This window comes from Panthera uncia, chromosome C2 (assembly GCF_023721935.1).
Source record: "Panthera uncia isolate 11264 chromosome C2, Puncia_PCG_1.0, whole genome shotgun sequence".
Lineage (NCBI taxonomy): Eukaryota > Metazoa > Chordata > Mammalia > Carnivora > Felidae > Panthera > Panthera uncia.
The window spans coordinates 112540942-112565792 of NC_064810.1; the positions used below are offsets into that span (position 1 = coordinate 112540942).

At 35.2% G+C, this 24851-nt stretch overlaps 1 protein-coding gene across 6 annotated transcripts in view; it reads left to right on the plus strand.

Moving 5' to 3' along the window:
• The first annotated feature begins 3510 nt into the window (after window positions 1-3510).
• Window positions 3511-24851, plus strand: part of HLTF (helicase like transcription factor) — a 49376-nt gene continuing 28035 nt past the window's right edge. For 4 of the 6 annotated variants that reach the window (XM_049629699.1, XM_049629701.1, XM_049629700.1 and 1 more), the window contains exons 1-12: window positions 3511-3903; window positions 5025-5232; window positions 10081-10247; window positions 11732-11865; window positions 12651-12748; window positions 14315-14389; window positions 14550-14741; window positions 17609-17704; window positions 20762-20834; window positions 22160-22250; window positions 23792-23871; window positions 23957-23998. In XM_049629699.1, coding sequence (XP_049485656.1) covers window positions 3884-3903; window positions 5025-5232; window positions 10081-10247; window positions 11732-11865; window positions 12651-12748; window positions 14315-14389; window positions 14550-14741; window positions 17609-17704; window positions 20762-20834; window positions 22160-22250; window positions 23792-23871; window positions 23957-23998 — 1276 coding nt within the window. In that variant the 5' untranslated portion in view covers window positions 3511-3883. The remainder of the gene's footprint in view (window positions 3904-5024; window positions 5233-10080; window positions 10248-11731; window positions 11866-12650; window positions 12749-14314; window positions 14390-14549; window positions 14742-17608; window positions 17705-20761; window positions 20835-22159; window positions 22251-23791; window positions 23872-23956; window positions 23999-24851) is intronic. The other 2 variants (XM_049629703.1, XM_049629704.1) reach the window with 1 other exon arrangement.

A 24851-nucleotide genomic window follows, 5' to 3' on the forward strand; every position in this document is an offset into this window, starting at 1 on the left:
TTCAAATGCTCTTTTTTTCTTCAAATCTGAGAAATGTGTTTGACATTTTGCAGGTTTTTTTAACTTTCTAAAGGATGGCAAGTTAACCTTAATTTTGGATTAGCCTATGTATGGTTGTAGGATGCAGCGGTTTGGTGAATTGTGATGATGACTAAAAACTGATTTGCTAATACTATATAGTTTCCCACATTAAAAAAGTATTTTTCATAATATCTAAAGTATATTTAGAGTTGAGGTTTTGTTTTTTTAATTTTCCAGCCATAAAGGAGGCAGAAAAATTTTCACCAATCCTTGCAGTATTCATTAAAATAAGAATTTTCACCATGGCCATGACAAGAACCCTAAATAATTCCATGGCCCAGAGTTGTGCTTTCCTGAAGTTAGGATCCCAGACAGGCCTGATTCTTCAGCAATTCTGGTCTTCTGCTGAGTAGGAGCATTAGTCAAGGCCTGAAGGAGGAGGAAACAATTATCTCCTGAGAAAGCCTTCTGTAATCTGGAACACCACAGATTTCTCAGAATGGGAGTTGAGATCAGAGTGTCTCCTGGTTCTTGATGAAACAATTCAGTCCGATCAAGGATACACACCTGGGAAAATGACTGGCTTCTGGAAACAGTGTTATTCTGGTATTTAGGAATAACCCAGCTGCTGAGCACCAGGAAATTCTGGTATTTAGGAATAACCCGGCTGCTGAGCACCAGGAAATAAGCTTCAATCAACTATACTTCTTGTTAAATGCTAGAGACTCATTAGATAATAATTCTATTTCAATAATAGTAACGACAGAGCATTTATTGAGTGCTTATTTCAAGGCAGGCACTTGATATTCATTATATTATTGAAGATTTTTATTTGGCATTTTATATTACTTCCTCTGCCCTGCCAGCTGATGTACACAGAAATCTGCCCCAGTATCTGTTGGGGTCCTGACTAAGTCTGAGAAAATTCTGTTGTAAATAAGCCACAAAAGATTTTATATTTGATCCTTTCCTCTGTATTCTGTATTAAAAAAAAAAAAAAGTTCAGAAATAGTATTGTATCAGTGTTAATTTCTTGATTTTGAAAATTGTACTTTGGGATGAGCACTGGGTGTTGTACGGAAACCAATTTGACAATAAACTTCATATATTGAAAAATAAAAAAACAACAACAAAAATTGTTTATTGTTATGTATATTGTTAAAACAAATGGGGTAAGAGGTATGAGGGAACTTTTTGTACTAATTTTGCAACTTTTCTGTAAGTAACAAAAACAAAGTTGAAACACTTCATAATTTTTTTTTATTTAAAAAAATTTTTTTTAATGTTTATTTATTTTTGAGACAGAGAGAGATAGAGCATGATGAACGGGGGAGGGTCAGAGAGAGAGGGAGACACAGAATGGGAAACAGGCTCCAGGCTCTGAGCTGTCAGCACAGGGCCTGACGCAGGGCTCGAACTCACGGACCGCGACATCATGACCTGAGCCGAAGTCGGCCCCTTAACCGACTGAGCCACCCAGGTGCCCCACTTCATAATTTCTTTAATACAATTTAGTTTATATTTTTTTATAATTTTCTTATGGCAAAAGGGCAATACATTTTCAATACAGAGAACATTTTACATGCATATTATAAAAAAGAAGAAAATGAAAATCCCCTAATTCAACCATCTAGAGGTATCTGATATAAATACCTAGGTATAAATTCACTGAGGTATGTGTATATGGATGTGTAGTAGTATGTATTAATTCAATCACGGACTCCATTTGCAGAGATAATGCTTTGTATTTTTTTATTGAATTTAATTTGTCTTACACCTTCAGTTTGCCTAATGGGAGGTAACTTAGTCACTTCCAAGTAGTTTGGGCATGTTAAGATTTGAAGTCAATTAAATACAGGTTTCAGATTCAGTCCCCATTCTGTTACTCTTTAGGGGGCTTATGTTTGGGTTCGATTCACCTTCAGCAGGCATCGACTACCGATATAACTTGTCCCACCTCATCTTTAGGCACCAGCCTCCTGCTTCTGTTGGCTAGAACTATGACCTAGTGAAGTCCTCCAGCCTTCACAGAGCTGGAGAGTCACTGGGGACTGTCGTAAGATTTTGAAAGGCTGCCATTGAGCCCTTTAACAGAGCCCCTTTATTAGCCTTTATTCCTTTATTGCCTTGGCACATTTCTCATCTCTTAAGACTCCAAGATCTGCAGAACCTTGAGGCTACAATCTGGAAAATAAAACATAGCTTCCTTTTTTAATGGGATCTCAGAAATTATTGAGCTATCATCCCTCCCTTTGTCATGCTTGGCCCAGGGTGATGGATGGCATTCAGGCCCTTTCCCTAAGATACACTTAAGAGATTTACTCTATAAACTCTCCTATGTCATTCCTGAAAATTCTCCTCTTCTATTGAACTTTGTCACTATCTCCATATGGGTGAACAAAGCAAACAAGCAAAAACACATCATATATAGTCTTCCCGAGCCTGTTAGTTATGACATAAACTTGGAAGTTTTTGTATCATAGCAAGACTTTTGGAAATTAAGATTCTTAAAGTTGCTGCAAATTACATTTCTCTTTCCACTGCTGGTTCATGCTTACAGGTGATAGTTTAGGAAAACGAACAAATGGCTCTTGAAAAACTCATTGAATACCCCTCATCGTCTGCTGTTGGAAGAGTAAAATGGACTACTCTATGAAGGGCAAATGTCAACATCGCTCACATTCACAAATACATTTCCTCTGATCCTGCAATTCTCTTATAAAACTTATGGACCCCTAAGTGCAGTTCAAAGTCACTATCAGCTTCCTACTCTGGTGCAGCTCCCGCACCAGTTAAAAGGCCGGCTGAATTAGCCTCTTCTAGGCTCCCAAGGTGCAGAGCCCAGCCTTGCCAGCCCCGCAGTTGCAGCCGGGCCCCCTGGTCAACCCACCCCAAATCCAGTTCTCCTCTGACTGTCCTCAGACTTGTTCACAAAAGCCAATCGTGGAGCGCAGTTCCTCCTACAGTTCCTTAAGGAAAATAGGCTTCTTCCCACTATGCACCTGGGCAGCGACGTGCTTCAGGTGAAGCTGGTCCCCCTCACCACTCCCAGCAATCACCAACAAAGTTATGCTATGCCTTTAATCTACTAGAAATGAAAATTTTCCTTAAAAAAAAAAAAAAAAAAAAAAGCAGGAGGTTCTCCTGAACTCCGTATGCTCCGATTCGATAGCGACACTTCAAATGAATAGTTTGAGGGCAAAACACTCAGGGTTCGCCACAGGAAGTGAAGGAAAGTAACTCCATGCTATCTCCAGAGCTCGGAAAATCTCGGGGCTTATTCAGAAGACTCCGTCACAGGTCACATCAAATGAGGAAATTAGAGGCAGGATGAGGTAAGGCCTTTAAAAGGGGTCTGAGACGTGAGGCCCGGGGCAAACAGTGGAAAAGAGAGTCGTCTCCCTGTGTTTGAACCAAGGGATCAAACAAAACGCAGACACCGCCAACACGCCACGCGAGCTCCAAGGGCCGCGTGGCTTTCCCGCGCGCCCGCCTTGGGGGCGGGGAAGAACCCGGATGGAACCGCCCCTGCAGCCGGGACCCCCTACAGTCTTTGAATCCCTGCGTGGGGCGGAGTTGCCCTCCTTTCTGTGCTCTGATTGGTTCATTTTCCTAGGCCCCTTCCTCGCGATTGGACTTTGCCAATGTCAGTCACGAAGCGTCGCTGGTCTCTCAGATTGTTGCTAGAAGGCGACGGCGTCGACGTTTGACTAGCCTCGCGTCTTCCAGTCGTGCGCTTTTCCTCAGGCGCTCGGAATCTGCCCTGGGCTTCTCGGCTGTGGGGCCTGTAGGGAGGCGTATCGAGGCGGCTCGAGAGCGATTTGGGGCGCCCAGGCGTTCCGCTCGTCATCCGCTCAGCGCCATGTCCTGGATGTTCAAGAGGTGAAGGGGGCGGAGGGGGTGGGGCGTAGGGGGTAACGGCCTGTCGGCGTCCCCAAATGAACCTGACCTTCCCCGCGTTCCCTTCGAGCTCCCTTCGCGTTCCCAGTGCAGCTTGTATTCGTCCTGCTGGTGGTTCGTATCGCCGCGGGAGAAATAAATGCATAGCCTTGGCTGGAGAGGGGAGGCTCCTCTGGCGAGCCTCATGCCAGGGCCTTGGGGAAATCTCTCCCAAGGGCTGTGGTGGTCCTGGGGTTCAAAGCTCCTCTCTTTAGCCCGGACCTTGATTGAGCAAACACCGGTTAGATGCCCCCTGTGCGCTAGGCGATGTGCTCGAAATAAAGGGCCGATTAAGACAGCCCTTGTCCCCCAGTACCTCACAGTTTATGTGCATTCTTAGGCATGGAAATATGTATTTTCAGTGGAGCCAGAAGATTAATGTACGGCGTAAAAGGAAAACGCGGGGAAATAGCTTCCATCTGTTCTTGGCAGAGTGGAAACTTCCTGGAAGCGCCTCAGCCGGCTTCCTCTTATTTTCCATTTTTCAGATTGGTTTACACGCCTATTCCTGAAACAGTTATCCATGAGGGGTTTGAGGATACCCTTAAACCAACGGAGTGGGAAGCTTGAGTTCAGCTTCCCGTGATGGCGTGGTTTGGGTGCCTGAATAAAACAAGGGTTCTGTTTGGAGAGAATTAAGATAGTGGATGCTCGATTTATCTGTAACGATATAAATAGCTTCACGTATAATAATAGTTCTATATTTGCAAGCCTTTTCTAGTTCAATTTCTGTTGAAATTAGGTATGTAATTAGAGTTACAGACATCACATACATCGCAATTTAAATAGATGGTCTTCACTAGGAAAGAGATTTGCAAACCCTTGTTGGAGTTTTCATTTTGAGTACTTGGTGGGTAGAAGAGGCATTACTGAACAGGTAGGGTTCTTGGAAACCTTCCCCACTCCACACCCTGCTTTACCTAGAGAAACTCTATCAATATGCGGCAATTCCCACTAAAGATTTAACATGTTGAAATGAGAAAACAAATGGCCGAAAATCTAATATCGTCTTTGGGAAATACTTGATTAAATATTGTATCGTTTTTCTGTGCTTTTTTTAATAGAGATCCTGTTTGGAAGTACTTGCAGACTGTCCAATACGGAGCCCATGGAAATTTTCCACGCCTCTCATATCCAACTTTCTTTCCCCGTTTTGAATTCCAAGATATTATACCTCCAGACGATTTCCTAACTAGTGATGAAGAGCTAGATTCAGTTTTATTTGGAACTTTGAGAGGTCATGTAGTTGGACTACGCTATTACACAGGAGTAGTGAGTATAACATTAGATATTAAGATGAAATATACTTAGAAGATAATATCTAGAAGATAAGAATTGGAAGGTGGCTTTATAATTAATACTTATTTTAAGTAATTAGAGTGTATCTGAGCAAGAGATAACAAATAACCTAATGACTAATTGTTTTTTTCCTTTTTCTGGGCACTTGTATCCTGTTTATAATATACAAAACACTTTTTCCTATATGGTCTCATTTGATGGCTGCAATGATTGTGTGGCAGATAGGACATCTATTATCCGCCCCCCCCCCCCTTTTTTTTTTTTTTTTTAATTTTTAGAGAGAGGGCACGAGTGGGAGAGAGGGGCAGAGGGAGAGAGAGAGAGAGAGAGAGGAGAGAATCTTTACCAGGCTCCACTGGGTGCTTGATCCCATGACTCTAGGATCATAACCTGAGCCTGAAATCAAGAGCTGGACGCTCAACCAGTTGAGCCACCCAGGTGCCCCTATTAGCCCCTCTCTATAACTGAGGAACTGAAGCTTAAGAAGATAAGATGATTTGTTCAGGAAGTACAGGTACTAGGTACATTTGCAAAGTGACTTCCAAGTCAGTTCTTTGCCTTCTCTTGTGTCCCTCAGGATGTTTCTGTACTCTAATAATTTTAATTTAGGAAGATTAATTCCTACTAGATAAGGGAATTATCTGTTTTTAGGTCCTTTTTTTTTTTCCTTTCTGTAGTAAGACTGTCTCCCAGTTTTTCTCCCTACGTCTGTCTTTCTGTGTCTCTGTTTGCAGTGTGTATGTGTATGTGTGAGAGTGTGTGTGTGTGTGTGTGAGAGAGAGAGAGAGAGAGAGAGAGAGAGAGAGGTAGTATATAGGACTTTCTCTGGTCAGTAATTTTCTTTGTTATGGTTATGTAGTATGTTTCTGTGCTCTTTGGATGATATGTCTCTAGTTTTATTTTTTAACTTTTTAGGAAATGTTTTAAACGTGTGAAAGTAGAATAATGTAGTAAACCACATACCTGTGATCCAGATTCAGCAGTTAAAAAATTTTTTGCACATTTGTTTCATCACTTTTTCTTTTTCTTTTATCCTTTAGTCCTAAAAATCTCTATTGTATTAGTTTACATCCATTTAATTCAGTATGTATCTCTAAAAACATTCAGACTTCTCTTGTCATTTTCATACTTAACAAAATAATAATTTCTTATTACATCCAGCAACTAATCCATAATCTGTTTTCTTGATTGTTTAAAAATGTCTTTTTATAGGTCATTTTTTTAAAAATTGGTATCAAAGAAAGTTCCTACATTACCTTTGGTGGTTATGTTCCTTTTCTTCATGTCATTGATTTGTTGCAGAAACTACATTTGTTTTGTGGGTTGCTTTTTTTTTACTTTTTTATTTTACATTTTTTGTGCCATGCAAGGTTCTGCATTTGTCAGTTCTTCTATTCCCTCATATTTTTCTTATGTCAAAGCTTCTCAAATAATTTTTTGGTTGTCTGAAGCATATTCTTAGGAAATTCTTTGGGAAAGAATTTCATGATATGGATTTGTCTAGTGTTTAATTCTCCTGTATTTTCTTTATATTGCAGCTTCTTAGATTATTTTGTAATTGTCTGAAATGTGTTATCTAGAAGATTCCTTAGGAAAGAACAAGATTTCCTGAATTTTTGTATGTTTGTAATTGTGATATTTATACTTAAAGAGCACTTTCGGCTGAATATAAAGTCCTTGACCCATATGTTCTCTCCATGATAATTTGATGTTGCATAAATGTTGCTGGTGAGAATTCTGATACCAGCATGATTTTTCTCCCATATATAAGTGAATTGGAAATTTTTGCCTTGATGACTAAAGGGCATTTTTCATAAGCTTGAAGCCTAGTAGTTTTATTAAGGTATGTCTTATGATTGCTCTGTAACTTCATTTTCTTCTATTTCACAAAAATTTTCTTTAATTACAGTTTTAAATACTTGCTTTGTCCTTTAGGGACCCCATTCTACTCTGTATGTATTAGATCTCTTCTGCATATATGTATGCCTGTGTATGTGGTTATTTCTTTCTCTGAAATACTTTCATATTTTTTTCACTTTTTAATTTTTCGTCCTTTATTTCCCTTACCATGTTTTCCATAAAGTCTGTGGACTTTTGTGTTCTTCTTTAGTTTTTAATTCTGAAATAGTTTTTCATTTCTGATTTTTTCCTGAAGTCAGTTCTTATCATGTCCATCTCTTCTTTAGTTCTCATATCCATCTCTGAGCTTTCCTATTTCTAATTTGTGTTTTTTTCAAAAGTTAGATTGTTTTCTAAATTATTTTAAGCCATTGTGAAATGCTAGATTATGGTTGTTTCTGATCTCAGAACATTCACTATTTGTTGATCTTAGAATAATTTCTATGACACTGGTAAGCTAATGTAAATGTGGTAAGCTCATTAAAAGTAATCATCGCTTTTTTAATTTTTCAAAATGTATTTTATAGGTAATACATATTCATTATTTTAAAATGGCTAAAAGAAAAAGCACTAAATCTTCTTGTAGTCTACCATCCTGGACCATAACTTACTCATTTTATTTTTCTACACTTTATTCTGTGAGCATATGCATGTAAATTGAAATCACGTTATGTATTTAAAAAATGAGATCATAATAAGCCCATTACAGTGATTATCCTTCTTTCTCTTGGTAGAATATTAGGAATATCTTTTCACATCAATACAAGTCTATATGGTACCTTAAATTTCCTTATTGATGGACATTTTGGAGTTAATCATTATTATGAAAATGTATTGTAATAAAAATTGAGGTATTTATCTGTTCATACTTACTATTTTCAACTTTTTTCCAGCTCTATTGACATGTGGTTTACATGAGAAAATGCACACATTTTTAAGTATATTATTCTAATAGTTTTGACAAATACATATATGTGATAATCACCATTCCAGTCAAGGTATAGATTATTTCCATCATCCCTGAAAGTTCTCTTGTGTCTTGCTGCAGTCATTTCTGCTGTACCTGTACTAACAACTACAATCTAAGTTTGTTGTTATTGATTAATTTAGCTTGTTCTGGAACTTTATATGCATTAAATCAAACAGTGTGTACCTTTCAATTCTAGCTTCATTCAAACTGCGCATGATTCAAATACTTATTGAGTCAATTTTGGCAACTTATATTTTTAAAGAAAAGCATCTATTTTATTTAAATCTCCAAATGTATTGCTACAGAGTATTAGTAACATTTATACTTGAAAATATTTTAAGTGTGTTTATGGTTATATACAGGTCTTTATTCTTTGTGTTCTATATTTGTGTCTTGTTTTTTTGTTTTGTTTTTAAGAGAGAGAGCCCAAATGAGGGAGAGGGACGGGGGGGGGGAGTGAGAGAGAGGGAGAGATAAGGGCAGAGAGAGAGAGAGAGAGAAGGGCAGAGAAAGAGAAGCTTAAGCAGGTTCCATGCTTGGGGTGGAGCCCGAGGAAAGGCTTGATCCCATGACCCTGGGATCATTACCTGAGCTGAAATCAAGAGTTGGACGCTCAACTGACTGAGCCACCAAGGCACCCCATATATTTGTGTCTAGTTTTTATTGATTAGCCTCGATAGAGATTTATATGTTTCGTGTTTTCAAGCAACCTTTCAGCAAAGCCAGAGGGGCTGTACCCCATGAGCCATGATGAGATTATGACCTGAGCTGAAATCAAGAGTCAGGCATTCAACTGGCTGAGCCACCCAGGCACCCCCAGAAGATTGTTATTTTTAAAGGCTATCATGCAGCTGAAAGCTGGAGATGGTACTAGGGCACTAATGTTCAGCTGTTTTTCTTCCTTGTTTTTTTTTTTTTTAATTTTTAAAAATATTTATTTTTGAGAGAGAGACAGAGACTGAGTGGGGGAGGGGCAGAGAGAGAGAGAGGGAGACACAGAATCTGAAACAGGCTTCAGGCTCTGAGCTGTCAGCACAGAGCCCGACATGGAGCTCGAACTCACAAACTAGGAGATTATGACTTGAGCCGAAGTTGGATGCTTAACCAACTGAGCCACCCAGGCGTCCATCAGTTGTTTTTCTTGAATTAACACCCCTGCCCAGGGTTTCTCCAATATTTTGGCTGGTTTCCAGATGTCTGGAAAAGTTGATTCTGACCATTTCTGTCAGTTTTTTCATTGCTTTTATGCAAGAATTTTCAAAAGTCCTTACTCTTCCATTTTCAATGATGTTATCTTCAGCTAACTTTTAGTCAAGTGAAATCAGAAACGGCATGAGTTGAAGGTTGGATATGTTTTCTTATTCAGATCCATTCTGACTTATAATTAATATCTTTTCCCCTTTTAGAGTCTGGAGAAATCAGACTTAGGAACCAGCCTTCCTGGATTTAAATTCTAGCTCTGCTATACTACTAGCTTTGTGACTTTGGGCAAGTTACTTAACTTTTCTATGCTTTAGTCTTCATCTGTAAAATTGGGTGTAATGACAGTATCTACCAGTAGTGTTGTGAGGATTTAAAAAGTCAAATCTCTGTTATGTACTTAGAATAATGGTATGTAATAAGCACTCCATAAAGATTACCTGTTTCCAGAAGTTATGATGTTGAAAATTTTAGATAGTGTGAATCTTTTATTTAGTTTTGATTGTATCTTTCAGATATCAAGGATTTGTTAACTTCCCAGTGAATGTAAGTTAAAAAAATGTTGTAAAAGAATCATTATAAAATATGCTTTTTATATTACAAGTATGAATCCAAGAAAATACATATTTCTTATATGAAGTGTTATTTGGTAAGCATTAAAAAATGAATGGAAATCCCAGATAAAGTTTGATGAAGAAAGCTCCTATTGTATGTTTATTATTTATAATAATATCTGTTCATTATTTCATTAGGTTAATAATAATGAAATGGTTGCATTACAACGGGAACCCAATAACCCCTATGATAAGAATGCAGTTAAAGTAAACAATGTGAATGGAAATCAGGTTGGCCATTTAAAGAAAGATCTAGCAGCTGCTTTGGCCTATATCATGGACAACAAATTGGCACAAATTGAAGGGTAATGTACTTTCAGAGTTTAGTTTTAATAATTGTAAGTTGCAGTCTTTGAATTTGTTAAGAGTCAGTATAGTTGCCCTGACATCTTTTGTCACTGTCCTTTAGTATGTGTTCAATTAATATGTTAATTCTTTTCTCATCTGCCTCTACTACCTTAACCATGAAACAACTGTTCTTTCACTTTCCTATTGAATTATTACCACAGAGAAAAATTGACTTTGCTCAGATATTAGGAAGCCCACACCATCTGTCCAAGCCTTTTAGTGCATAGTTTTGGGAGTTGGGAACTGTTTGTTTAAACCTGAGGTGGTAAACTGGTAGCCTGTGATCATATGTAGGTGCATTTCATTTTGCCTACATGTTTTACAATTTTTCGTTTATTTCCAGTATTCAAATACCTGGATACCCTACATTTTATACAGGGTAACTTTTTCCCTAATGTAAAAATTATTTATGAATATTTCTGTTGACAAATGGCAGATCTGACCTTCATTTTCACAGGACATTAGTTGACTGAAACAGAGTAGCAGCTCCTGCTTTAATACCCTGCGTAACGCCCTTACTGCCTCTCCCAGTTCTACCACTTCTTTTTTTTTTTTTTTTTTTTAAACTCCCAGTCTCCTTGGTTACCTTTTCTCTTTTAGGCATTTAGTTTGTGATCTCAGTTGAAGTATGGAATATTGAGGATATGAAAAGGTGAAGTTTGATGATAAATGTTCAGTAATATCTTCTCACTTTACTTGTTTTCTCCAATCTCAGTTTATTAAATTTTTCAGATACTGAGAATAAACTTTTAGTGAATCCTTGATCAGAAAAACAGTTGACCCTTGAACAAAATGGTTTGACCTGCCAGGGCCCAATTATATGCAGATTTTTTTTTTTAATAAATGCAGTATAGTAATGTGAATGTATTTTATTTTCCTTATGATGTTGTTAATGTTTTCTATAGCTTACTTTAAGAACACAGTATGTAATTCCTGTAAACTACAAAATATGTATTGTGTTGTTGGTAAAGCTGCTGGTCAATATTAGGCTATTAGTTGTTTTGGGGGAGTCAAAAGTTATATGTGGATTTTTGATGGCACCAGAGGGTCAGCGTACCTAAACCCCATGCTGTTCAAGGGTCAGATGTAATTCTTGCAATTCAGTCCCCATTCTCAGAATAGTTGCTACCTATAGTGGTTCCTTTAGTGAAAGCTCCACCTTCTCAATTAAATTTACTATTTTACCTGTCTTATAATCTCAGTTATAGGCTATTCTGCTTTATTCCATCTTCTCCGTTTCTTCTGGCTTTCTATTCCTAAAAACCACTCATTTGTTCTGGTTGTTTTTGATCCTGTTCCCTGTACTTTTTCTGTCTTTCTACTTTGCCCAAATAGTTCTTTATTTTACTTCTTTGCAAAATTAAAATGCAACACTTCTAATATTTAATAGTCACATTCAGTTCTAATTCCCTCCTTTTTTTTCTGCCTTTAAATATAATAGGGTCGTTCCTTTTGGTGCAAACAATGCTTTTACCATGCCTCTCCATATGACTTTTTGGGGAAAAGAAGAAAATAGGAAAGCGGTTTTAGATCAGTTAAAGAAACATGGATTTAAATTGGGTCCTGCACCAAAAAGTAAGTTTAGGGTTTAAGCTTCTATTATTTTGATATCATAAGATGCAGGAATTGTAAAACATTTTTTCTTGAGTTTGGCTAATAAATTTGTGTTGAAGGCTCTGAGTTGTAACTTTTCTCGGGAATCTTTTTATAAGGAAATCCCTGAATTTTTTTCTCTTTATTTTGAACTAATTACAGATTTATAGGAGGGAGTATGTGTGTTCGCGTACACGCACACATATGTACAAAAAGGTCCTATATTCCCTCCTCTAATTTCCCCCAATGATAATATCTGGAAATCCCTAATTTGCAAGTATTGTCTTTGATAAATTATAGACAAAAAGAATCTCCCAATAGCGAATGAAGTAGAAGTATTTATCTGGCAAGAGTTTGTTCAAATAATGTGGAATTATTTTAATAATGTATTTTTTAAATGACTTTTATTTTTTATTTTTTTTAAATTTTTTTTAATGTTTATTTTTGAGAGAGAGAGAGACAGAGTGTGAATGGGGGAAGGGCAGAGAGAGAGGGATTCACAGTATGTGAAGCAGACTCCAGACTCTGAGGTGTCAGCACAGAGCCTGACACGGGGCTCGAACTCACAAACTGTAAGATCATGACCTGAGCCAGAGTCAGAGTCTTAACCCGCTGAGCCACCCAGGTGTCCCTGAATGACTTTTAGTTTTTAAAAAAATCTTTGAAATATATTGATTTTTTTTAATGCAACTTATACAAGTTCTAAAAGTTACTTACTGAAAGGTAATTCATTTGGTGATTTTATTATTTTCATTTGTAAATTGCAGCTTTAGGATTCAGTTTAGAAAGTAGTTGGGGCTCTGGAAGAGCTGGACCAAGCTATAGTATGCCAGTTCATGCTGCAGTACAGATGACAACTGAACAGGTATGCTTCTGTTTTATAATCTTAAAAGTAAATGTTAAATGTTGAAGATTGATGTTTAAAAGAATAAGATAAATATGTATATGCTAGTATTTGTGATCTTCAGATATATTAAGTTATGAAACATGCTGTAGAATAAATAGAATATATATTAAAAACATTTATGTAAAAGGAAAGTAATGATAGGTAATGCATACACATTCATACATATTTTAAAACACATGCGTTGTTGTATAGATAGGCATGGGATGTTTTAGTATGTTTTAATATTTTTGTATTACATGAAATTTTTTTAATGTCCAAATATTAATTTTAAAAAATTGAAGCTTGAAACTTTTCATTCAATAAGGTTGCAAATGGAATGCAAAAAGAAATTAATTCCAAATCTTAGCATTAGTATAGTTCTTACTTTGTCTAATTTGTGAGCTAAGATACTGTTAGGCTGAGTTAACTTAGAAAAAAAGATGTAAAATAAATCAACGGAGATTAGTCTATAATTCACATCAAATCTTTTTTGTCTTTACCCATCCGTGTTAGCCTTTTTGTCTAATTGCAGTTGCCATATTTTACCTGATCATTCATTATTAGTAGGGCTTGAGCCTGTGCTAATGTTTTTATTTATTTTTGAGAGAGCGAGCATGAGTGGGGGAGGGACAGAGGATCTAAAGTGGCCTATGCACTGACAGCAGCAAGCCAGATGTGAGGCTCAAACTCATTATCTGTGAGATCGTGACCTGAGCCCAAGTCGGCTGCTCAACTGACTGAGCGACCCAAGTGCCCCTAGACTAGATCAATTTAAAGAACCAGCTAAATTAGTGTAAGATTGAAATCATCTCTTAATATTTTGTAGCACATAGCAAGTTCTTTGTTTTAGTAATAGTAAATGAAATGTCTTTGACATGAAAAAAGTCAAATGTGCCTGGTAGGATCTGCCAAAATGGTTTGAATACAACTAATAGGCTCATAGAATTTCAATGGCAGAAGGAACCTTAGAGACACTCTAAATCTAAATTGTCCCTTTCATTTTACAGGAATAAGATAAAGGGCCATAAAGGTTAAGTCTCTCACCCAATGTTGTATATGGGTTAGTTTGTGATAAAACTGGGACAAGCCTCAGATTTCTCTCTTCTGTATTCTTTTGATTCTAACACGGTTACCTTAAAAAAAATTTTTTTTTTAATGTTTATTTATTTTTGAGAGAGAGAGAGAGAGAGACAGGGCATGAGCATGGGAGGGGCAGAGAGAGGGCGACACAGAATCTGAAGTAGGCTCCAGGCTCTGAGCTGTCAGCCCAGAACCTGATGCTGGGCACAAACTCATGAACTTGTGAGATCATGACCTGAGCTGAAGTCAGTCGCTCAACAACTGAGCCACCCAGGCACCCCTATGGTTAACCTTTTATACCCAAAGCACCTATTCATACTGCTTCAGTGAACAGTGTAGCAACTCAAAGAATATTTTAGGTACCTTTTGGTATTCAAATCTTTTAGTTAATTAAATGATTTGAAAAGTCTGAAGTGAGATTATTTTAATTTGTTTCATGATGTTTCTTGGTATTATTTGTTGTAGCTTAAAACAGAATTTGACAAATTGTTTGAAGATTTAAAAGAAGATGATAAAACTCATGAAATGGAGCCAGCTGAGGTACTGAGCCAATATTTTCTATTTAAAACTATTTGGAATTTTAAAATATGCTGCGTATCTATATAGTTTTTAGCACAAGATCAAGTGTTTTCCAGAATCTGCATGGGGGAAAAAAAATGATTTGTTTTATTTCTATTTAAGACATTCCGTTTTTTTATAGGCTGTTGAAACACCATTGCTTCCACATCAAAAACAAGCTCTAGCTTGGATGGTTTCACGGGAAAACAGTAAAGACCTTCCACCGTTTTGGGAACAGCGAAGTGACTTCTACTACAACACAATAACAAATTTTTCTGAGAAGGATCGACCAGAAAATGTCCATGGAGGAATTTTAGCTGATGATATGGGTTTGGTAATTATTTTTTTCTTGAATTAATTTTATTTTATTTTATTTCTAAAAAAAATTTTTTTTAATGTTTATTCATTATTGAGAGATAGAGAGAAACTGAGCATGAGCAGGGGAGGGGCAGAGAGAAGGGGAGACACAGAATCCGAAGCAGGCTCCAGGCTCTGAGCTGTCAGCACAGAGCCCAACGCGGGGCTCGAACTCACCAACCGTGAGATCATGACCTGAACCGAAGTCGGCTGCCCAACCGACTGAGCCACCCAGGTGCCCCTTGAGTTAATTTTATTTTGTAATTATGATTTTATAGAAGTAATTTTGAAGTCAATAGAGATATGAATATGTTGGTGTCAGTGTGGGACTAGATTTCACTTTCAGTATGGAACAGTTTTCTCTAAGTCTTTTCACTTAAAATGTGGCTACTTTTTTTCTTTTGGTTTGTTTGGTTGATTAGCAATAATGTGTAAACATGTGTTTCTCAGTTTTCAAATTCAAGTAGATTATCTTTCATGGATTTTCTTTAAAAAAAGGGAAAGACAACAATGTTACATGAAACTGTATTCTATCATAGTATTGTGATATACAGAGTATTAAATATACCTTTATGATGCCTTACACCAGCAGTTTTTATACTTTTTGGTCTCAGTAACCCTTAATACTCTTAAAAATTTTTGAGGATTTCAAAGAGCTTTTTGTTTTTGTGAGTTATATCCATATTTATAGTATTAGACATTAAAACAAAAAAATATAAGTTATTTTAAAATAATAGTTAATAAATACATTACTTGTTAACATAAATAGTGTATTTTTAAATGAAAAAGGACTATTCCAAAACAAAAGTAGTTTTGATAAGAATGGCATTGTTTTACATTTTTGCAAATCACTTTAATGTTTGGTCTAATAAGATGAATTTTGAATTGTCCTAACTGCTTATTCATTCAGTCTGTTGTAACATGGTGTTTTGGTATAAGTACATAACGAAGATTAGTTCTCATGCAGATATGTAGTTGGGAAGCAGGAGGAGGATTTTAATAGCCTTTTTAGATAACTTTTATAATTCTTTGATACAACAGTGAAATTAAGCAAGTATTAGTTTATTAAAGGTTAGTAGTTACAATGTAGAATTTAAAAATGGTATTAGAATGGTTTTGTATTCTGTTCCATTAAAATTCATTGGTTTAGCTTGCCCATTGAATGGATATTTTAATCATGCATGATTTTATAACATCAGGCATTGCTTATTTAGAAAATATTGGTTCATTGAGTTACACACATCTGCCAGATGTTGATGCATTTCATTGTATAGGATCAAAAGTTTACACTCTTTGATATTACTGCTGATCATATTAGGCATTTATATTTTGGGAAGCTGCCTGTGCTCATGGTGTCAGATATAAGTGTTCCAACATTCTAATTTTTGCTTGAAAGTTCAGATCTTACCATTAACAACAAATCTGTTTATTTGCCCTTCAAGATAGCCTTACTTTGTTCATTTTTCAAGAAAAAGCCTACCACTCAGTCATGAATAACTGGTTATTGGTCATTCTTTCAAGTAGAAATAATGAAGCATGAAAGAGTGATGATGCATGGTGGTGCATGGTGGCTAGTTGAGGCTGTAACCTCAGTCTCACAAGTAATGTTTCTGTAGATAATCCTCATATTTTGGTGTGCAACAGAAGTAATTTATATGTATTTCCCATCTTGTTATACAGAATATTAAAAAGGTGTGTACTTGAGGCAAGATTTAATAAAATTCATGTGTACTGCTTCATCAAGAATATTCTTACAGGGGCGCCTGGGTGGCTCAGTCGGATGAGTGTCCGACTTCAGCTCAGGTCACAATCGCGCGGTCTGTGAGTTCGAGCCCCGCATCAGGCTCTGGGCTGATGGCCCAGAGCCTGGAGCCTGCTTCTGATTCTGTGTCTCCCTCTCTCTCTGCTCCTCCCCTGTTCATGCTCTGTCTCTCTCTGTCTCAAAAATAAATAAACGTTAAAAAAAATTAAAAAAAAAAAAAATATTCTTACAGAACATTCTTAAAATGAAACTGGCTTTTTTTTTTTTTTTTAAACTGTGAGTATGTGGCAGCTAAAAATACAATGTATAATGTAGTGCCAATGGCTTTGATTCATGCTAAGGCACCAGCAGTTTTACCCACAACTCCCTTTTGTGGCATTACTAAAGATATAACACAAATAATGTCTTGGTAGTATTATGAAAATAGATTTGACTGCACATACACTCCTGAGAGGGTTCTGGGAAATCCTAGGGCCTGTGGACTACACTTAGAAAACTGCTGCTTTAACTTTTAAAATTGCCAGAGAGTTCTGTCTGTGTTGCTAATTACAAATTCAGCTATGGAAAATAATGAAAGATTATGTGTTTTTATTTAAGAAAAATGCATAAGAAACACCATGTCCTTTATGCTTGATAAGTTACAGGTTTTAAGTGTTACAGTTATCTTTAAATGAAATAAAATGATTATATCATGTGCATATTGGAATTACTAACCATTTTAAATTAGCCCTGAACTACATGGCAAGCAAATAGCTGTAGTTTCATGATAAAGCTATTAGTTCAGAGTTAAATGTAAAATCTTAGGACAGCAATCACTTAATAGAATGACATTTCTCAGGGATGCTTATAGTATTTTATGGAGTACATCATTTAATAATTCTTAGTAATACAGTGTGGGAAGGCATTTCCTAATCAACAAAATACTTTTACTAATACACAGATTATTTAATACAATAGTATGTTCCTATGGCCTTGAATACTATATAATATTTGCTTACTTGATTTTTAAATTGGTTTTAGAATGTTCTATGGCCAACTGAGTTTCAGAATCTGACCATTTGTCTTTTAAAACATTTTTTAAGGGCAAAACTTTGACAGCCATTGCAGTAATTCTTACCAACTTCCATGATGGCAAACCTCTTCCTGTTGAGAGAATTAAAAAAAGTCAACTGAAGAAGGTAAAGTATTAGAATGTTTTCTCCGAAGTCTCTGGTTCATTATAAGACCTTTTAATTTTACCATTAAAAAATAATTTGCCAAAAAATGGATAATATCCAGTGTTTTCAGAGAAATGGTGAGAGGCGTCTCTTATGTGTTGCTGATAAGAGTGAAAGTTGGATACTAAATTCTTGAGGGTAATTGGGTAATATATATCAAGAATCCTAAAAGTGTTTATAATCTGTGATTCGGTAATGCCATTTCAGAGAAACTGTGTAAGAAAGTTATTAGAAATGCATTTTTTTCAGAGATAGAAAAGTACAAATCTCTCCCCCGAACCCCAGCATTATTTTAAAGGCACAAAAGAAACTACTTTCAATAAGGTAACAGTTATGTTAATAAATAGTCATAAAATTTAATATTATGCAACTACAAAATCCTGTTCTTTGAAGAATACTTATTTTTATGATATTTTTAGTTTAAAAAAAAAAAGGCCAGGTACACATTTATGAGTTGAGTCCTCATTTTGGAAAGGCATATTTATGTATGTCTGAATATAGTCATACACAGTGCTAATTGTGTCCTAGTGATGATAACATGGGTAACTTTCTTGGTACTTACCTAATATATATTTTTACACATGACATACAAACACAATATATTTATATTTAGTTTCTAAGAATTAAAAGTGAATTCATTTTAATGGAAAAAATAAATGTTAGAATGAAACAATTGTTTTTCATTCTCAGATGAAAATCCAAAGAACTTAAAGTAGGAAACAGCTGAGAAAATGGCATATGCAAAATACCTCTTTTTTTTTTGTTTGTTTGTTTTGACTTTTCTAAGTTTTTCTTTATTTTTTTAAGATTTATTTGAAAGAGAACAGGGGAGGGACGGAGAGAGAGAATCCCAAACAGGCTCTGTGCTGTTAGCACAGAGGCCGACATGGGGCTCAAACCCATGAACCATGAGATCATGACCTGAGCTGAAACCAAGAGTCAGACGCTTAACTGGCTGAGTGACCCAGGTGTCCCGTAATTTTTTAGTTTTTAAAGAGGCTGCATATCAGTTTCCTGCCACTGCTAGTTGCATTTTCTTCTTTGTACTTTTATTGGGAGTTTAACTCTGTCATTTGAATGTCTGAGATTCAACTGCTTACCATGAGTAGTTTGATGCTTTACATCCTGTTCTTCCTAATTTGGTAATTAAAACAGAAGAACATCACCTAAGACTATACTGACAGCTTCGGTAGCAATTAATGCCTTAAAAAATTATCATCAGTAAGGCTTTCCCTCCCCACCACCCCCTGCCCCAGAATCAGCCATGCATTTAAGGTATTGTGTTTAAGTAGGAAGGTTTTAGGATATTTAGTTTGCCACATTCCTTAAAATTGAGGCTAAAAATGTGATTTCTAGCTAAGAATTTATTGCAACAAAAATTACACTGTTTTAAATAAATTTAGATATTCCAGGCTTACAGAGTGAAATGTCACTGATTTAAGTTCCATTAGATTGGAATGTAGTATGATTTAATAGGCTGGACTTCGTAGGTTTACATTTGAACTCTCAGAAGAAAAAACTTAGCAAAATCATTTAATATAAAACAGTAACATAAAGGACATTTTTTTTTATCATTTAATATAAAACAGTAATGTAAAGGACATCCACATTTATTTGTGGATGAATCTCTAGATTCTTTTTTCCATGTTGTTAAATATAAATGGTTGTACTAATTATTGAAGAAAACTAGGTATAACATTTGATGAGAAGCATTTTTAGCATCAGTTTCTTGCACTGGGTGTTGTATATAAGTGATGAATCACTAAAATCTACATCTGAAACTAATATTGCACTGTATGTGAACTAACTGGATTTTAAATAAAAACTTAAAAAAAATCCATTTGTCTAGCTTGTAAGAAAAAAAAAACAATGGTGTAATACTGCTATAATAAAAATGACAATTTTGGATTGTAGTGTATCGTATTTAATATTTAATGGCTGTGCAGTCTTAATAAATATTTGACATTGGTTAAAGTAAAAATACCCTGAGCTCTGAAAAAAAAGATAAAAACTTATTTATCTAAAATAATTCCTCTAGTTACATTTTTCTACCTGTTATATTTTAGATTTTCAACATATTTAGACTCATACCATTAGAAGGAGATGGATCTTTTCAACTACATTTTTAGTAAAATTTAACTCTGGGATTCTATAAGATGTTTCAAATTTTATTTTTTTTAAACTAAAATCAAACTATCCATTATTTGCCCTAATCTCAGCAGAAATTACTTTTTACTCTTGACCACCAGTTCTAATCTCCATTCAATATGACTTCATCACCTCTCTTTTTCAATGGGAAGAATTAAATTCAAACCAATTGGCATTTGTCATTCCTCCCTACAGAATCATTAAGTCAAGAATTAAAGATTGGAGGAACCCTTCCCATTAGAATCATTTAAAAATGTTTTTACAAAGAGATATAAAATTGTACTTTTATAGAAGTTTTTGTACACATGTCTGCATTGATACATTTTGAACCAAAGGGATATACATGAAGGGTAAAAGAAAAAGTCCGGGCTGGCAAGAAAATCCTCAATAGAATATGATAGAATAGAATATCCTAGTACTCTAGGATCTGTACTATTGCATCTACCCCCTGGGAGTTCCAGAGAACAAGGATGGCAATGAGGGCCTCATTAAAGATAAGTTATTTACTGAGTAGGGACTCTTGGTTTGAAAGTTTGTAGTCTGAGAATTACTTTTAATTCTAAAGTAAATTCCATTTCACAAGTGTTTCTTACATTAATGAATATGCCATTTATAACTGAGTTTTGTTATTTGTATTTCTTTTGAACAGATAAAGACCAACTAGTGTTCACTTTTGAGATAGCTGTGAAAAAAATTTTAATTGGTTTATTTTTCCTCTTCACTTAATGCATCTCCCCCAATTGCCCCAGAATGGGATAGCAATATAAGTAATCTTTATTATGTAAAGCAAAGCAGTATAAAATAGGATGCTTTTTAAGTTTATTTAAAACTGACAGCAGTGCTTTGTAAGAAATATGCCTTTTCATCCAGGAGTGTAATGTTAACGATCAAACTATGAAACTTGGAGGAAATACCAGTGAAAAGGCAGATGGACTAATCAAAGGTAAAGTTTACTTTTGAACCATGACCCCATATTTGATTTAAATTTTTCCAGTTTGATGATGTAATTCAAGCTCTGGCTTTGTAATATACAAAAATTTTAGATATTTTTTTCTAAAAATCTCGGGAGAACTGGTAGGAAAAATTTCATCAAGGAGGTCATGATGGAATTGGGTGGTTGTATACCAGTCAGAGAAGCTAAGGAAGAACATTTTTGGTTGAGAAAAAAAATTCATGAAAGGGCAGTAAAAACAAAAGAACAACATAAAACCTATTTTGTTCTGGGACCTCAAAGTAGTTTATGTTAATAATGTAATATGCATGAATAATAGCAGATAAGAATAGAAAGATAGGTTAGAGCCAGATTGTGAAGTTAGATGATAAATGAAAAGAGAACTCTGGATTTAGCAGTTAAATAGCTGGTGTAGCTGTTAATGGCCTTTGGAAAATTAATTTCTGAAGATTGGTTAGAACAGAAAAACTGAAAATATTTTCAGATAGAATAGTAAGTGAAGAATTGGAAATGACAGTTGTATGCTATTATGTATTTTGCTAAGTTTGAAATAGGAGAAACAGAAAAATCGTTGGAAATGAAGGCAGAGTTGAGGGTTTTTTTTTTTTTTGCAGGGGAGAGCATTATGAAAGAAATCCGTGGGTAAGAGATGTGGGATAAAATGGAGAGAATAATTTTTAGGCCTCTTGGCGGGGGCGGGCAGTGAGACCAAGAGCATAGATAAATGAATTAACGTTAGAAGGAAAGAAAGTAAGGTTGATGGGAAATATTTAATTGAGGGAATTTTAAAAAGGTAGGAAAATTGGGATTATAGAAAATGGTATTCAGTTTTCTTTGAAGGTGAAGTAGGTCATCATCTAGGAGTCAAGGGAGTGAAGAATCTAGGCAAAGGGTCCAGTATATACCACTGTGGTGAGTGGGTAGGGAGGCTGAGTGATACATAAAAGAGTTGCTAAGTGACACAGGCAGCAGGTGAGATTTGAAAATGTAAATTTGTAATGCCACCTATTTATTGTTCATTTTTTTCCAGCAGCTCTTAGCTGCCTTGGTGTACAGCAGGAAATTCAGCCAGCCAGTTTGGGAATTGGCTGGATGACTACAGGGGAAAGACTGGGTACAAGAAATTGAAGGTATTTTTTAGTGAAAATATACTATACTTAAAAACTAGTAGAGAGAATAGCTGGCTGATTGAAAGAAAAGGAATGAAGATACTAAGAAAGTTGAACTATTGAGTTGGAAAACCAAAGTTTTAAGGATACTCAGTCAAGACAGTTTACTAATACTCTGTATATTTGTCCTTTTCTTTGAAATGAAAGGATCTAGATGTAGTGGAGAACCCAGTATTTCAGATGTCAAGGGAAAGAATAAATATCCCAAGTCAGAATTGTCTAGCTCCCGCCCCAAAAGGTAAATTTTGTTATGGTTTGATTGTATGTAATATTTGTTTAAACTCTTTCTCCATTTTCTTATATATAGGAGAGAGATAAGACCATTATATCTCAGTTATATAGTTCTTTCAAATTCATTCTGTTATTTGAAACTACCAAATCACTGTTACTTAGGCAGGTTGGGTGTTCCTATTTTATAGGTGAAGAAAAGCAATACTAATCTATAAAAGAAGTGAATTGATAGTTTCTAATAATCACTTAACCTTTCTACCACTTTCTTTCCTGTTCTTTTACATAGGAACTAAGATCTAGCTTCCGAGTTTTTTGTTTTTGTTGACTTTGGAAGAGTTTTCCTATTATTTTCAGGAGATAAAAACTGACAGCTATTTATTAGATGACTTGGTAGAAACACTCTGTTCATCTCAGTTCTTTCTCTCTTCACCTTTAGTAGAAATAAAATATGATGAAGTTATTTATGGAGACTATTGTGTTAATGTAGACTAGAGGGAGAATTTGAATAAAGCGCATAATGCTCCTCTGATGTTAACTTGAATCTGTTAACTTTATAAATTTCATTTACCCTCTGAAATAGGTCTAAATGACTTTTATTTGTACTGTATTTTCTACCATTAATATCTGCAGATGTGATTTCAAATCTGAGTCTCTGTTAGCTAGTCCAATAAGGATCTCAAAACTGGGGCTTTTAATTATTTTCTTCATTAATACCTGTCTTAAACTGAGCACAAAACCAGGGCACCTCAGTTTCTCATCTGGATCTCAAATCTTACAATTCTGAGCTGACCATGATGAGCCTGAGAGTAGCACTATTAGGTTGACCAGATAAGATTAAAGGACATGGAAATAAAAATAAAGAGGACATGGGAGAAACTAATAACCAATACATATGATAATTTATACGTGTATGTTACTGTGCAACAGGCACTATTTTAGGGGCTTTGCATATAGTAACACATTTTATCCTATGAAGTGAATTGTATTTTTGCTCGTATTTTCCAAATGAGGAAATTAAAGCATAGATGAATATTAAGTAACTTGCATAAAGTCACATAGCAAATAAGTAGCTGAATGGGATTTGAATACAGGCAGTCTGACTCCAGAGGCCATTATTTTTAGCAACTTAATCACTGTAATGTACTTTCTACACAAAATACATAAAATTTTTCATTGTGAAAGAATTATATTTTTCTCTTAGCTGCTCATTTTATTATATTGGAATTATTTTCTTTGATAAGAGTTATTCTTAGTTCTAGTTTTATATAGGTGTTTCGTTTGAATTACTGAATATTAAATTCAATATTAAAATGATTATTTTAGGATGGTTTTCTTTTTCAAATTTAATAATAGTGGTACTGCATTTTGTATATAAATGTATCTGGCTATGAAAGCAAAATGCTTTTTAGGAAATTTTACTTTCATTTGTCAAATTTCCTTGAATTAAAACAAATAATAGGAAGCATTATACTGCTTTTATTAAAACTTATGTTTTCATATCTCATTTTATTTTGGTTTGATAAAAAATTTGTGTACACTTTATTTTAGAAGAAAAACTGTTGTCCAGTATATTGAAAGCAGTGATTCAGAAGAAATTGAAACAAATGAATTGCCACAGAAAATGAAAGGTAATGTGAAATGGATTTGATTTGATAATGTGTCCTTTATTCTGATTTCCTACTGTGACTATTTTTATATTTGGTTTTGTTGTAGGCAAACTGAAAAATTCACAGTCTGAGACTAAAAGAGTAAAAGGTATGTATATACATCTCAGTATCCATAATCTACTCTTAAAGATTATTAAAGTAAAACTCCATAGGTTTGTATCTCTCTCGCTTAGAATTCTTTAGTAGCAGATCTTTTTTTTAACTTATTTTTTTCTAATGTTTATTTATTTTTGAGAGACAGAGAGACAGAGCACGAGCAGGGGAGGGGCAGAGAGAGAGGGAGACACAGAATGTGAAACAGGCTCCAGTCTCTGAGCTGTCAGCACAGAGTCCGATGTGGGGCATAACCCACAAACCGTGAGATCATGACCTGAGCTGAAATCAGACACTTAACTGACTAAATCACTCAGGCGCCCCTCTTTAGACTCCTGTTCACATTTGAACTATTCCATGGAACTTATCAAGGGTGGTAAATGAATGAGGTAAAGTGAAAGATTAGTTTCAAATTAAAATCTAAGAGAAATATTTAAACTAACTTTAAACACAGTAATTTTTACCACTTATAAAATTACTTCAATAAAACCTTATTTGTATATATATAAATTATAATTACAAAAGTTGGGTGGGAGCATCTTCTGGGTAATAATTGTTCGTATTGTCATACAGATGTAAAAATAACCAGTATCATTACTTTTATATGTTACTTTAAAACATAACTCTTTATTTTTCTTTTCTTGTAAATCAGATCATATTATATTCCTAATTAGTTGAGAAAGTGTATTGCATTTGGAAAATAACTCGTTACCACTAACTGATCTGAAAATTTGGCAGCTTCATCATTAGAAGTCAAACACCTGTTTCCTTGAAAGTATTCTTCCACCTGGAAGCTGATTCACTTTGCATATGGCTGCTCCTACTTTCACATCTCTTCTCAAGAGAAG